Genomic DNA, 14,365 nt, shown 5'->3' on the forward strand with positions numbered 1-14,365 from the left:
ACTTTCTGTTGACGGCAGTACACCTCCCCAGGTAGTGTAAGAAGCTCGTCTATCCTTCTTTCAAGGACGTCATTACGATGAATGTACTTCTCATTGTTCTGAATCTCAGTCTGAAGCTGCTCATTTTGTTTCTGCAGTTCTTTAAGTGTTTCATTTTTTTCCTCAGTCGTCTTGCTTAGCTTCATCTTGAGTTCTTGTTTTTCCTGCTCATTTTTGATTTTAAGGACAACCAGAGATTCCACCTCCTTTTCTTTCTTGTCCCGCATCGTTTTTTCAGTGGCACACTTATTTTCAAGGTGTTTGATTGCCTTATGAAGAGCCCGAATTTTTGCCTCATATTTGTTTGTGAGATCTACATTCTGCTTTTCTGCGGACCTTAGCTGGGATTTGGTTTCCTCTGTCATCTTCGCAACCAGTTCCTGCTCTTCTTTCAAAGATGCCTCAAGACTTGAAATCTTAGAATTCTTTTCATCGATTTCCTCCAACTGAAGTTTTTCAGCTTGTTTGTACTTTTCTATCTCATTTCTGAGCACCTGCATTTCTTTGGACTCCTCTTTCATCTTTGCAACCAGTCCCTGCTCTTCTTTCAAAGATGCCTCAAGACTTGAAATCCTACAATTCTTTTCTTGGATTTCCTCAAGCTGAAGTTTTTTAGCTTGTTTGTAATTTTCTATCTCATTTCTGAGCATCTGCATATCAAAGTAGCTTAGGGAGCTCATTTTGAAATGAATGTATTTAGTTTCGTTTATACGACGTGTTATTCTGTGTTTGAAAAATGATCTACTCAATGAGACAAAGTGTTCGCAAGTGGAAACTGTTAGTTCAGAACTATAGCGATCTATGGGTTCAAGGTATGTACTCGAGGGATATTTATAGGCTCTGACTCCGCCCCCAGAACTGTCTTCAAAGGAGTTCAAGTGACGTTATCGCCGAACGTCGTGACATTCAAAGGACAGTCTATTATGATGTCATTTTGTACCAGAATGGGTTCAATTTGATATTGTGTCTTTGCAAGTTTGTTCAACTTGCATTGCGATTTCTTTTTTTAGCAGACTTTAGCGATCCTTCTACTTGGGCTGTCTTCAAGTTTAAGGTATCTGTCGTTTCCCACCGTATCCCGCCCCGATCGATCCATTTATGTACGAGCCCATCCGCCCCCGGATCCGTTCATCGGGGCTCATCGCTACTGTTGTAGTCACTTGTCCGGAGCTAACAACAGCTGTTGAGCTGACTATTAAGCTAACATTATGCCCGCTAGTGTTACGTGTCCTACAAGTCACACTTTTTCTGTGATAAACAGTTGAATTAAATTCTTACAGCGTATGAGAGGTTGGCAGCGTCAAAACATTAGCAATAGGTGACAATAACGAGTGCTGGAGGATTTATTTAGTTATTTATTTAGATCCATTTCTTCAGTATAAGAAGCCATACTATCAGAACACCGCAATACAGATACAACTAATAGGCTACTTATTCTGCAGAAAAACTTTCACCATTTGTGCTTAAGAGTATATGAATTTATATGACTACTGCTTATGTTGAAGATTAAGCTCAGTTTTAATATTTCATGTCATTCTATAATGATCATAGCGTATGCAGAGATGACACATATTTGTCCATTTTAATATTCAGCTGAGCATGAATGGAATGTCAGAGTGGTGTCTGACAGTATATATGTATGTTATTATAATGAACACAGTGTATATATGTATGAATGTTTGATTCAAAGATAAGATTAGACATTTAAAATAAATGAATAACAAACAAAAATCTAGCAGGTTGAGCACTGTGTGAAGCAGGAAACATTCAAGCAGATGAAAAATATATTAAATGAAAATACTGAGCTTATCGTTGATCAGCTTGGATTGTGTAGATCACAAATCTTTTGGTCTGAATCTTTTTTTATTTAATTTTTATAATATCCATCGTGACTCTCTTTTTCATCAGTGGAACTCTGTCCCAGTCTGCTCCACCACCGGGAGATTCTCCGCTGTCCACGATGTCTTCACTGTGGATGCCAGTGAACACAAGAAAACTAGCACATATCATTCAACATTGATAGTGCCCACACAGCTGTGCAAGTTATTCATGTCATGAGCAATAGTGCACCCCTGTAAAATTTACAATTGCTTTGCTTTTGAAGTGTGCTTTGATAAACCCAGATTGTCCTCCTCTCCTTTTTAGACTAGGTCTCACACCATCTGTGAGTTCAGGCTCAGGTAAGTTGGGACACTTTAGTTATCAATCTTGAGGAAAAGGCTGCATCACATTGATCTAAATTTTTTAAAGTAAAGAACAAGTTATTAGCAGAAAGAGCAACATGCTCAGCATTTTTTTTTACAGTGTTTTAATCACATGTAGCCAGTTGACCAAATCACTATCATTAAAAATGTGGTATTATTCAATAAAGATAGTGGAAAATCACACCTTCACTCCATACCCCCAGACAAAAAGCAAACTGGTTATTGTGCAGTTTACTGTGCAGACTCAGTACAGAGCATCATCATGTATCCCAAATCCAGAATAGATTTATAGTCTGTGACATCATTGAAGTTGCAACTATCCTGTTTATGCCATGTTTAGAATGAACTGAATCCTGTCAATCGCTACTATTCATATCAATAAATATGTTCTTCAGAACATGCATTGATATTTGCTGTTGGAAAGCACACACAGCCTCCATAAAATCCATGTCAACTTATTTAGTAAAAATATAACTGCATTATCAAAATAGTTTCCACGTTTGCGATGTTTCAGTTAAAAAGTGTTTTAAATCTGCATCAGTGATTTATGTCATTAAATTACCTCGTGATCTTCTTTCTACCGCAGCAACTTAATGTAGCCAGATGGGCTACTCGCCTTCCGTTTTTTTCTTCTCTCATTCTCTCTCGCTCGCTCTACCACCCTCGCTCTCTTTCCGCTGCACTCGCTCCTTGTATCAGGTGATTGGGTTAATTGGGAACCCACCCACATCAGCAAGAGCCGATTATATGACAGCTACAGCGCAGCAGTCTGTTTAATTCTGCCATTGCGGAGAGAGGTGTTCGTGTTATCTCCACCAATGAGAGTATAGTGCCTCCGGTCCTGGGGGTTTCACTGCTGTACTCACCCCTCCATGACAAATTGCCCAACCTAAATTGGAAGAGTGAACTGCCTTCTCAGCTGCTGTTGTGAACTCCTCCTTGGTGGAGTCTGCTGTCTTGTCTTGTCTTGTTTTTATTAAGTAGGCTTACCTTGTTTTGGGTTCGCCTGGTGTTCTATTTTACCCTGGACTGTTGCTCGTACCCACGCTTCTGTGATCGGGCTGAAGTGATTCTCTGCCCGAGTGTCGTGCTGGGACTCTAAATCGCCTGGGTGGCCGGTCTCAGCCGGTGGGGAGCCAGACCGGCCTACGCCTGAGAATAATTATTACCAGCACGAGTGGTAGTTTGACCCGTGGGGAATAAGCCTTGTGTGTGTGTGTGTGTGTGTGTGTGTGTGTGTGTGTGTGTGTGTGTGTGTGTGTGTGTGTGTGTGTGTGTGTGTGTGTGTGTGTGTGTGTGTGAGAGTGAGTGAGTGTGAGATTTCTTTTATTAAAGTGTGTTTTAGTCTTTTTATGATTTGTAGCGAGCCTGACGCTCAGTGTCCTCTTATTCTTTTAACATATTTTTCTGTGTTTAATTCAGTGAAGGAGGACGAGCCAGTGGCCCTGGGACCTCAGGTGGTGGGTCGTTTTCACACTTTCTTTTGTACAGCACTGGGTGGTCTGCAGTGATTCTTTTTGTGTGATTTCCTTTTGGTTCCACGGCTGCTGGTAAGTCCCAGTTCCACGATGGTTTTATTTTTACTGTAGGACACTGTCAATAATGATGCTACATCTTGACCTTTAATATTTTATTTATAAAATATTATTTATAATATTTTATTCATTTCTATAAATAAAACTGTTTTAATATTGGAAGCCAACCTGCCTCAGTGTGCATCCTTGAATCTATGCGGTCTTCTTTTATTCCTTTTATCTATTTTTCTTAAATATATTTCCTGGGGGTGCAATTCCCCTGGGTGGCGTTGTCAATTTATTTTGTTCATAACCCCGCCGACCACTTGGTCACATTAAGTCTTGCGATTCATGACAAGCCACGCTGTTAAAGCATCTCAAGGAGAGAACATTTGAGGACAACTTGTTTGCATTGGAGCCAGGCACCAGAGGGCGATAGAGACGTTTTCTACTGTCTTTGATCCGGCACCAGTTACTACTACTTACGTCAAAAGAAAAACAGTGCGTCAACGAGTACTTCCGGTGTCGTGACCCCTCCTCTCACGTGTGCACGGAGGAAAAGTATAGAAGAAGCTGCTTTTACAGAGCTCAAATAAACTCGCTCGTTGTTTCCTGCTCAGAACTAAAGAAAGAAAAGGAGTGTTTGAGCGCAGTAGGGAAAAAAACCCTCTTTCGCCATGGCTCTGTACCTGAAAGCAGCAGAGATCACGGAGAAGGTCGAGGGTAAACAGGGGGCTTTGAAAACTCTGGTTTACGACAGTCAATTCAAGAACATCAAACAGCTGTTCGCTCTGGTTTGTGAGACCCAGAAGTTTTCCTCCGTCCTGCAGGAGATCATCGAGTCCACCAAGCTACTCAGGCATACCAAGCTAAAGATGCCCCTGGCTAAGGTGCTCGTGTACGACCTGTTGATAGGCCAGGGGCTGAAGTGTGGCGGATCCTGGAAGGCCATGATGATGAAGCATCGCTCCAGACTGCAGGCGGAGTTGGCTCGCATGAAGGTGAAGCAGAAGGTAAGCAGGAATGAAGACCTGCTTCCTTGCAGTGTCAAGCACCCCGCTGGAGACCAGTTGCCCAGATATGTACGTGTGAACACTCTGAAGACCACTGTGGAGGATGTTGTGGACTACCTGAAGAGGGATGGCTTCTCCTACCTGGGGAAGGCTTCCAGGCTGGAAGACTTATCCCTGAAAGACAGATACTTTTTGAGTGACCTGCACCTGCCAGAGCTGCTGGTCTTCTCTCCTAAAACTGACTTCCATGACCACTTCCTGTACAAAGCAGGCCACATAGTTCTGCAGGACAAAGCCAGCTGCCTCCCCGCTCATCTCCTTAGTCCTCCACCTGGTAGCCACATCATTGATGCCTGTGCCGCACCTGGCAACAAAACCAGCCAGCTGGCAGCCATCATGAAGAACAAGGGCAGGCTGTTTGCTTTTGATTTGGATGGAAAGCGCTTGGCCACCATGTCAACGCTCCTGCTCCGTGCAGGGGTCACCTGTCAGCAGCTGGCCAACCAGGACTTCCTGAAGGTGGACCCCGACAACCCGCAGTATAAGGATGTTGAGTACATCCTGCTCGATCCCTCCTGCAGTGGTTCAGGTAGAGTGACCAGTTATCCCTGTGTTTGTATGACTGCAGTAGGGTTCTTTATAACATCTGTGCATATGTATCTTCAATTTATGACACTTTAGTTTACTTTGAATGCAAAATGTATCATATTTATTTCATTTTTAAACATTGAATTTGTTGTTTATGTAACAAACCTTAGTCACAGATGTGGGTGTCCAGAGTAGAAACTGGAATAGAAACCCGTTTAGGCATCACCGATCCATCCTTCCTCTCTCAAGTTCAAGCAAATACTGCAAAACTTTGCTGCGTTTCACAAGTATAAGCAAGAATCAGAGTCCCAGTGTGCAAATAAAGAAACAAACAGCTTAATTATAGTAAAAAAAACAACAACAACCAAAAAAGCATTGTAACCTGTGTGTGACGGGGTTCAGGTATGGTGTGCCTCCAGGACAACACCTCTGCTGACCAGGAGAAGGAGCAGGCTCGTCTGGCCTCTTTGGCCTCCTTCCAGCTGCGCTGCCTTAACCACGCTCTCAGGTTTCCCAGCCTGAAGCGCCTGGTCTACTCCACCTGCTCCATCCACAAACAGGAGAATGAGGAAGTGGTAGCTGCCTGTCTGCAGCAGAACCCCGGCTTCAGGTAGCAACAGTCTGAAGACATTCAGACTGTTTATTTATCATTTTAAAGCATTCTATTCTCATTTAGCTCTCTAGACGATGAAACCTGGAGTTTTTTTTTAATTTTTCTGTGATCTCTCCACCTTGACACACATGCATGTTATAGTAGCAGTACTGCATTGTAGTGTTGTCAATAAAATTGGACATTACAGGTGTGTGAGACCATTTTCAGGACTATGCAATGACACTGACGGCACAAGATTTAAGATTTTCATTAAATGAGGACTGTGACAAAGTGCAGTTAGCGACAGTGAAATAATTTCAAATATCCATAATACATATGTAATGGGGGGTGTTACGGTTTTGTTTGTAAGTGTAGAGATGCAGGCTGAGGTAGCTTTGAATAACTCAAATCATGTTTAAAAAAAAAATGCAACAAACGTTCAGGTGTTCAGTGTTGGGGTTTTGCTCCCTGAGGTATGTTATTTATGCCAAACTGGTTGTTAGAAGTGTTATTCAAATCCTTTCGTGTCTCCCCGTCCAGACTGGTTCCTCTGTTGGCTGAGTGGCCTGAGCGAGGCCTGGAGCCCCTCCCACAGTGTCTGCGTGCCAGCACTGCCAAGACCCTCACGCACGGCTTCTTCGTGGCCCTGCTGGAGAAACACAGCGAGCCTGGAAATACAAAGCAGGAACTGGCTGTTCAGATAAGGTGAATACTTGAGTGTCATGTAAACTTACAAAAATAACCTTAACACCAGCTGTTACATTGAGTTATGGCCATGCAGGTCTGCGCACACATCTGTATGGTTAGCTAACAGTGTGTTTAGCTAAATAGTTTTTAGTTGTGTCTGTTATATTTGACTTTCTGTATTTGTTCCCTGTCTGCTCATAAAAACATTGAATTTGTCAGTAATTTTTTTTCTTTTAGTTTAATTCTGTAACACTGTCTAGATCTGTTCAAATCTTTGTTTTGGGATAAAACATGATTACCTGATCAAAGTGGCTATGCAACTTATTATTTTAATGTTTCTCTCAACAGTAGTACTGCGGAAGTTTCCTGTAGTGTTTTTAGATGAGTAGGTTGACTCTTGCTCTTTACTCCGTCACAGCGGCCCAGAGGTGAAACCAAGCAATCTGCCTTCCTCTGAGAAGAGACCTGCAGCTTCAGAAGAAGACTGTGAAGCTTCAGAGACAGAGGACAGACCAACACCTGTAGGAGGACAGACTGGCAGCAAACCCAACAATAAGAAGAGGAGGAAGAGGAAGAAGAAAAAGAAGGGGGCAGAAACTGCAGAGTGAAATTTAAAATTGGACTGCTGCACAGTTCGTCTGGATGAACAGTGCTGTTGATTTCTAACTGAGATGTAACTGAAAAGTAAAGATACTTTTTATTTTTACTGCGTCTCATCTGTGTGTTATTGGTGTTGCTTGTTTTCGAGATATGTTTTCAGGTATTCTAGTCCCCTCCTGAATTATCCAGCAGGGGGCAGCAATCAGCAGCCAGCCTGCCTGTAGAGTGATTTTTATTTCCGGTAAAACAGCGTCAGCTATTGGTGGAAACAGTGGTGTGTTTTGTAACTGTTACCAAACTCTTTTGTAACTGATAAATGTTTCAATTTGACGGCGATAAGCGGTGACCTGCAGTGCTGCGTGCCGGCTTTGAGTCCAGCAGGTCTTTTGGCGTACACGGAGTAAGTCACTTGAACACGAATGTATTAGTACCGGTTAATGCACGACACCGCTCCCAGCAAGGACACTTATTAAAGTTTTCCTCTTTCTTTTATTTACAACTGGGGAAAAAGTAAGACAGCAGGCCGCCTCCAGCAGCTTCTCCCTCGGCCCTGACAGCAGAATGTCCTCGTTACCCAAAGTGACACTGTCCGGAGGTTTGGAGATTTGCCGGGTCCTGAACGGGATGTGGCAGGTGTCCGGGGCGCACGGAGCGGTGGATAAAGTCAGGGCAGGTGAACAGTAAACCCCGGGTAGCTATAACTTAAAAAAATAGCTAGGTGTCTTGATTTTTATTTTATTTTCGTATGCTTCATTCATTCAGTGAATTTATTAGGTACAGTTACAGTGCAGTTTAATACAATAATCCTACAATAAATGAAGCCCTCATGTAGAGTTGTACTGTTGGTCTATTTTAATTGTTCTGGGATAAATAAACAATAATAGCTAAAACGTATCTGGGCAAACTAAGGATGATAATTAAAGCTGGACTGATACACTAGAAATGATTCACACTACTCTAAGCTCCACCACGCGTCGCCTTATCTGTGCTACTTTCCTCCTTTTCTCTGCTTTCCTCTTTCCTTTCATGTCTGTAGTTGAGGCCATGCAGGAGTATGTAGATGCTGGTTTCACCACATTCGACATGGCAGACATTTACGGGCCTGCAGAGGAAATCTTTGGACAGTTTAACAGCCAGGTAAGTGTGTATATACTGAATTCAGTATTACTTACACATCGCCAAATCACCACAGCAGTTACTTCAAACCACTTTATATTGTAAGGTAAAGGCTCTAAAATATTAGAAAGAAACCCCAAGAATAAAATGACCCCGTATGAGGGACCACTTGGTGAGAGTGTGAAGGAAATCTCCCTTTGAACTGGAAGAAACTGCAGACAGAACCAGACTTTTTTGGGGTGAGGGGAAGACCATACAGTATAATAAACACCCTACAATATCAGAAAGAAACCCCAGCAATTACACAATCCCTTATGAGCAACCGCTTGACAACAATGAGAAGAAAAAAGCCATTTTAATTTGAAGAAACCTCAGTTTTGCCAACCATTTGCCAGCTTTATTCAATGTGCTGGAAGATATCAATACAGGTAAATTAAACTTGAGTGAGGAGGGATGGGGGACTCTTACTACTGTGATGTTTAAAATCTGATGTCTACACGGTTGCAGTTGGAGTGATGTACCGCAGCGTGTTTGTATGTGTGATATTAACAAGGAAAAGATGAACTACAGAGAGCAGAAAGGGTAGAGCAGGGTTCCTGATTTAGAGACAGAAACCTGTGTAATTTTCTGTCATATGCTGAGAATGACTTATTTGACAGTAAATAACGACCTTGCCTTGGGAGATCTTGACAGGACCTTGCCAAGTATTTTGTAGGAAAACACAATTACATCAGAATTTAAAGACAAGAGATAAAATAAACCTGTATTAGTCCCGCACGTGGGAAAAGTTTTGTGTCACAGCAGAAAGTGGTGATATTTTTTTAGCATTGGTTATTCACAGAGGTGCAGATACTTGGTGTGCACTTTAAGACACTCCCACACTCACCAGTGCCAGTGTGTGCACTTAGGTCAGTTGATGCAATATCAGCTGATGTGTTGTGGCAGTCTGATGGTATCAGCCTTTGTCAGCCGTTCACCTGGAATAATGTGCAGATGATCGGAAACCCCATATAAAGAAAACCCATCCACATATACTATTTAACTCTTCCACCCTTAATTCAGAATTAGTGTGTTCAGTCTAGCTGTTAAATGTAACCCCGCTCAGTCACTGGTGTTTTTTCAACTTTTATCTTTGTTTGATCTTTAGCTGAAGTCCAAATCCTCTGGGAGTCTCAGCCCAGCTCTGCAGGGTTTGACTAAATATGTACCAAGACCTGGACTGATGGAGCGCAAGGTGAGCCACTCAGCAATGCTCAGTCTGCTGTGCTTTTAACAGTGAGACCGGTTTTATCCACTAGAGAGCAGTGCATGTCTTTATTAAGAATCAAATCATAACCTCGCCAGTATTTCTTTTCTGTCTTTATCTCTACGAATGGCTTGAAATAGATACTGTTAGGTTTGATTCTAGTATCAGTCCATAAAATCCAGCACTCAGCTTTGACATTTTTTGATGTTTCTGGGAGAAGAAATCAGCTGAACTCTCTCTGTTCTTGCAGGTGGTGGAGAAGGCGTTGCAGCGGTCCATGACTCGAATGCAGGTGGACACCCTGGACTGTGTTCAGTTTCACTGGTGGGACTATGGGGACAAGAGATATCTGGAGGCACTGGGTCACCTCTCTGACCTGCAGCAGGAAGGAGTCATACGTATGTGCGCTGTACTACTAAATGCACAATTTATAAATGAACGGACAACATATAATTATAATATAAACTCATAAGATTTTAAGAGTGACAAAAATGAATGACAAAAAATTGCTTTGCACTCTGGGAGAAACTGAGGAGAACAACATAAATGTATATAAACACAAGAATTAGACTCTTTTGGTGGCTAATCATGGTTTAATATCAGCGTGCACTTTGATATAGATAGAAAAACACATACACACAGATTTGGTTTTGACTCTTAACAACAAATCTTGACTAATGTGTGTTGTTATTGCATTGCATTAAATCTTGACTACAGTACCAGAGGTGTGCTGGTTCCCAGACACACAAGTTAAGAATCTGACTATTTTTTCCTCAGGTGAGCTCGCCCTCACTAACTTTGACACACAGAGGTTGGAAGAGATCACCAGCAAAGGCATCCGCATTTCCAGCAACCAGGTAACACATCCCTCTACGTGTGAGAACACTGCTCCATCACATTTAGGATAGTCTTCCTCTTCTCTTTGTGTTTAATGTGGCCGTCTGTGCAGGTTCAGTACTCGGTGATTGACCAGCGACCAGCAGCCAGGATGGAGCAGTTCTGTGTCGCCAACAACATTAAGCTCCTCACTTACGGCACGCTCGGTGAGATATAACTCCTTTATTTGCATGCAGTCATCTTACATTAGCAATATTCGACTTCAGTCTCTCTTCAGTAGACGTTACTTCATCTCTAGTCGTGCGAGTTGTGCATTAATATTGTTGTGTGGGACTGTAAAATGGTGGGTTTCTGAGATGGAGTCAGATGACATGACGACACATCCTCTTTCTCTCTCCCTTGCTTTCATTTTTTCCCCTCCCACCTTCTATTTTCTTCTAACTTTCCCTCCCCTCTGCATCCCATCCTCCTCCTAACCACTATGGTCTCCATGTACGCCTCTTTTCCTCCATCACTTCTCCCCTCCCTTCATGTTTTCCCTACTGTTTCTTACTTATCTCCATCCTTCCGCCCCATCTGTCCTCCCTCTTCTCCCCTCTCTCCACCCTGACACTTTTAACTCCTTCATCCGCCCCCCCTACATTTCACTTGCATCCATTTTTTCTTGGTGCAGCTGGCGGTCTGCTCTCTGAACGCTATCTCAGAAAGGTGGAGCCTATATCTAGGGTGGAGCTCTACACCGCCTCCCTTTCCAAGTACAAGAACATGATCAACACTTGGGGTGGCTGGAGTCTTTTCCAAGATCTCCTCGGCACCTTGGAGACGGTAGCCAAGAGACGTAACTCCTCAATAGCCAGCGTGGCAATGCGTTACGTGCTGGACCGGCCTGCAGTGGGTGGAGTCATTGTGGGTTGCCGGCTAGGCGTCGCAGGGGCGGGGCAGCACATCAGTGACAGCCTGCGAAGCTGCAGCTCTGACCTGCAGCTGACGGCTGAAGATCTCTCCGCCATCGAAGCAGTGACACAACGCTCCAGGGACCTCATGGCGATCATCGGGGACTGTGGGGACGAGTACAGGAACTAAAGAGGGCGGGGGGGACTGACTAACTGGATGTGACAGATCGCTGCAGAGGAGGAGGAAATACGAGGGAATAGAAAGATCTCCCACAGCACATGGAAAAGAAAAAAAAAAGCAATATTTTTTGGTGTTTTTAATGAATTTTTTCTTTGACTTTTAAAACCCTCCACCCCCCAAAAAGCAACCTAAGAACCCCTTTATTTGGAATAATGTGTTTTAAGAAGCTTCTCCTTGAATGCAGTCGCACTGAGATACTCAGTTATACATTCAAGTGTCAAGTGTGTCCTTAAGCCTTAAACATTCAGAGAAATTTCTCTTTTTGTATCTCCTTAAAATAAATGTATTTTTCCATTAGCTTTAGTAAATTAAAATAAAGCTAAAGTTGCATCTTGCAATGAACATAGGACCAAAATATATGAATGTATGTAACATATTCTATTTACTCACAGGGTGTGGTGTTCAGTGATGTGTAAGGATGTAGGGTAACCTGGAGCACTGTTGTACTAAATGAATTTAAGACAAAAGCATGTTATTAATCAACGAGCTCTATCATTTGGACTTTATAATAAAAGATAAATACTTATTGCAAATTTAGCAGTGGAAGACGTAACCAGGTGATGGATAACTCTGTTATTTCTTGTCAACAAAATTCATACAACTCCCGATTTTCATCAGAAATGTATGGGGAATTATGCTTACGTGTATGCACATTTTCTTTTTTCAAAATATTTTGAACGATGCTTTTGTCATGTACCTGGAAAGACTAATGACAGGGAAGACGAATACGGGAGTGCGATAATGTTATTTAATGTTTTCATCTTTTCGGTTGACTTTCTCATTTCTCTTCTTACTAAATGATCTTTTTTTCTTTCGGATGTCTATCATGTTCACGAATGTCAATGTGAAGCAATAAAAAATAAGGTAAAAAAGACAGAGTGTGCTGCTTTTGTATGAAGGATGATGAAATTCTGTGTTTGTGGTGTTTGAAGAGTTAGGGCATAATTATTGTAAAATCCCTGTGAATAATCTGTGTGTGCGCTGCATGACTGAATTTTATTTTGCATGTATTTCGCATGTGTGTTTTGAAGGTGCTCTAGAAGCAGCAATCTAATGTGACAGGAGGCGACCGCCTGTGGTCAACAGTACGACAGCGTTCCAGAGAGAAACAGCCAGCCTGTGTGCAGCCACAGCACCTACAGTGTGTGGAGAGTGTAAACATACAGCCACATACTGTACTTGCACGCACGCAGTCTGTCAGTGCGTTTCACTTTGCTCCCTCACACACCCCCAGGTGACACACTCTGTCCATCTCAAACACCAGACAGAGTCGTGCGGCGCTATGGGAGGCCAAAGGTGATGAGGTCCTGAAATTCAGTGTAGGATTGAAGTCAGGTACGAGGACGGGGAGGATCTTATTGTCTTATTAACACCAAAGCAAAACTTGCATTCAGTGTTTGTGGGTTCAAGAACTCTTTATCCAAAAATAACACTTATTTATGTACTCGATTAATATTACACTGATCACAGATGTCTTCTTCAGGCATTTTAATTTTGAATCTATAGGTTAGGATACAATAAAGTGTTGGTATAAATAGGCAGTGTGTTGGAAATCACTTAAACTCAGTATTTATTTGAATAATACAGAAAGAATGTATATTATACATTTTTGTGTGTTTTTGAACTTTGAATTTTGAAAATTCAAAGAAAAAACTTTTGAAAACTCATTTTAAATATGATGTAAGCAAGAGGTGTGGACATGGTCATGTTCAGATTTTGAGATGTTGATTTTTTTTTTTTTTTTTTTTTTTTTTTGTGTCCCGTTTGGATCTTTAGCCATCAGAATTGTTGTCTTAAGGCCAAGAAAGATGCCAAGCGGATTTATTTTACCAAGTGGATCATCATGGCCTTGCCATATTGGTCCATTTGATTGACCTTTATTATAATTATGTATTTATTTTATTTTCGGTTGCTACAAACGGGACAGACATGACTGGGGGATAGGACAGGGAGAAAGAATGAAAGAAAGAGAGGGAAAGAAAGAAAACCAGAGGGGAGAAGAGACGGTGAGAAGGGGGGGAAGAAAGAAAGAAAAACAAACAAAACACCTGGATCACCTGTATGGAGGAAAAAAAACAGAAGAGAAAGCAAACAAAAAAAGAGCAACATAATAAAAAAAGCACTATCACACTAAACTAGCTAGCAGTAGATAACAGTAGATACTAAATATTAAACGATATTGTGCAGCATGCAAGATAGACAGCGCACAATGTGCTTTGAGGCAGCAGCCAAGAAAGGTGTAGTCCGCGTCTGTGAACACCCGTGTGCACACCTGTGTGGATCAGCATGCTTGTATTCCAAAGGTTTCTCCATGTAACGATCTGCTAGGGAGTGTGGGGAGCCATAGCCCCGTCCCCCAGGGTATGAAGCAGGTATGGAGGAGATCCAGGCTCCAGATATCCAGAGGCCCCAGAGTACAAGGACCCGAGGAGGACCACCAAAAGGGGGGGAACCGTGCCACCCTCCTGGGAAAAGCTGAGTAGAGCCCCAAACGAGAGGTCACCCAGCAGCTATGGAGCAGAGGTCAGAGGGGGTTGCAGTGGCGTGCCCGTGGGCTCTGCCAGCAGCAGCAGCCATCATTGAGATGGGTTTTTTTTCAAGAAGGCTAAATTAAATCTTTGTTGTCTGCGTGTCATCCAGTGTTAATGCTCAGCTGATGCTTAATCTTTCTTACAATCTAAATTTCATAGTTTAATGACTTTATTACAGTTATGGGTAAATCTGAATTAAGTTTATAAAAAACGTACTTCTATATGTTATATAAGCATCTAACAATATCTCATGCAACAAAAAAA

At 42.3% G+C, this 14,365-nt stretch overlaps 2 protein-coding genes across 2 annotated transcripts; both read left to right on the forward strand.

Moving 5' to 3' along the window:
- The first annotated feature begins 3,946 nt into the window (after window positions 1-3,946).
- Window positions 3,947-7,343, forward strand: nsun5 (NOP2/Sun RNA methyltransferase 5). The gene is made up of 4 exons (XM_004554036.3): window positions 3,947-5,359; window positions 5,761-5,968; window positions 6,491-6,655; window positions 7,056-7,343. The coding sequence occupies exons 1-4, from the start codon at window positions 4,435-4,437 to the stop codon at window positions 7,243-7,245; spliced, it is 1,488 nt and encodes a 495-aa protein (XP_004554093.1). The 5' UTR covers window positions 3,947-4,434; the 3' UTR covers window positions 7,246-7,343.
- A 133-nt stretch (window positions 7,344-7,476) lies between these two features.
- Window positions 7,477-12,444, forward strand: LOC101477107 (putative oxidoreductase YccK). Its single transcript, XM_004554034.2, has 8 exons — window positions 7,477-7,637; window positions 7,749-7,910; window positions 8,274-8,374; window positions 9,501-9,587; window positions 9,850-9,997; window positions 10,377-10,456; window positions 10,549-10,642; window positions 11,110-12,444. Exons 2-8 carry the CDS (start codon window positions 7,799-7,801, stop codon window positions 11,517-11,519), a joined length of 1,032 nt encoding a protein of 343 aa, XP_004554091.2. The 5' UTR covers window positions 7,477-7,637; window positions 7,749-7,798; the 3' UTR covers window positions 11,520-12,444.
- Window positions 12,445-14,365: the final 1,921 nt, after the last annotated feature.

This window comes from Maylandia zebra, linkage group LG20 (genome assembly GCF_041146795.1).
Source record: "Maylandia zebra isolate NMK-2024a linkage group LG20, Mzebra_GT3a, whole genome shotgun sequence".
In the NCBI taxonomy this organism is placed as follows: domain Eukaryota; kingdom Metazoa; phylum Chordata; class Actinopteri; order Cichliformes; family Cichlidae; genus Maylandia; species Maylandia zebra.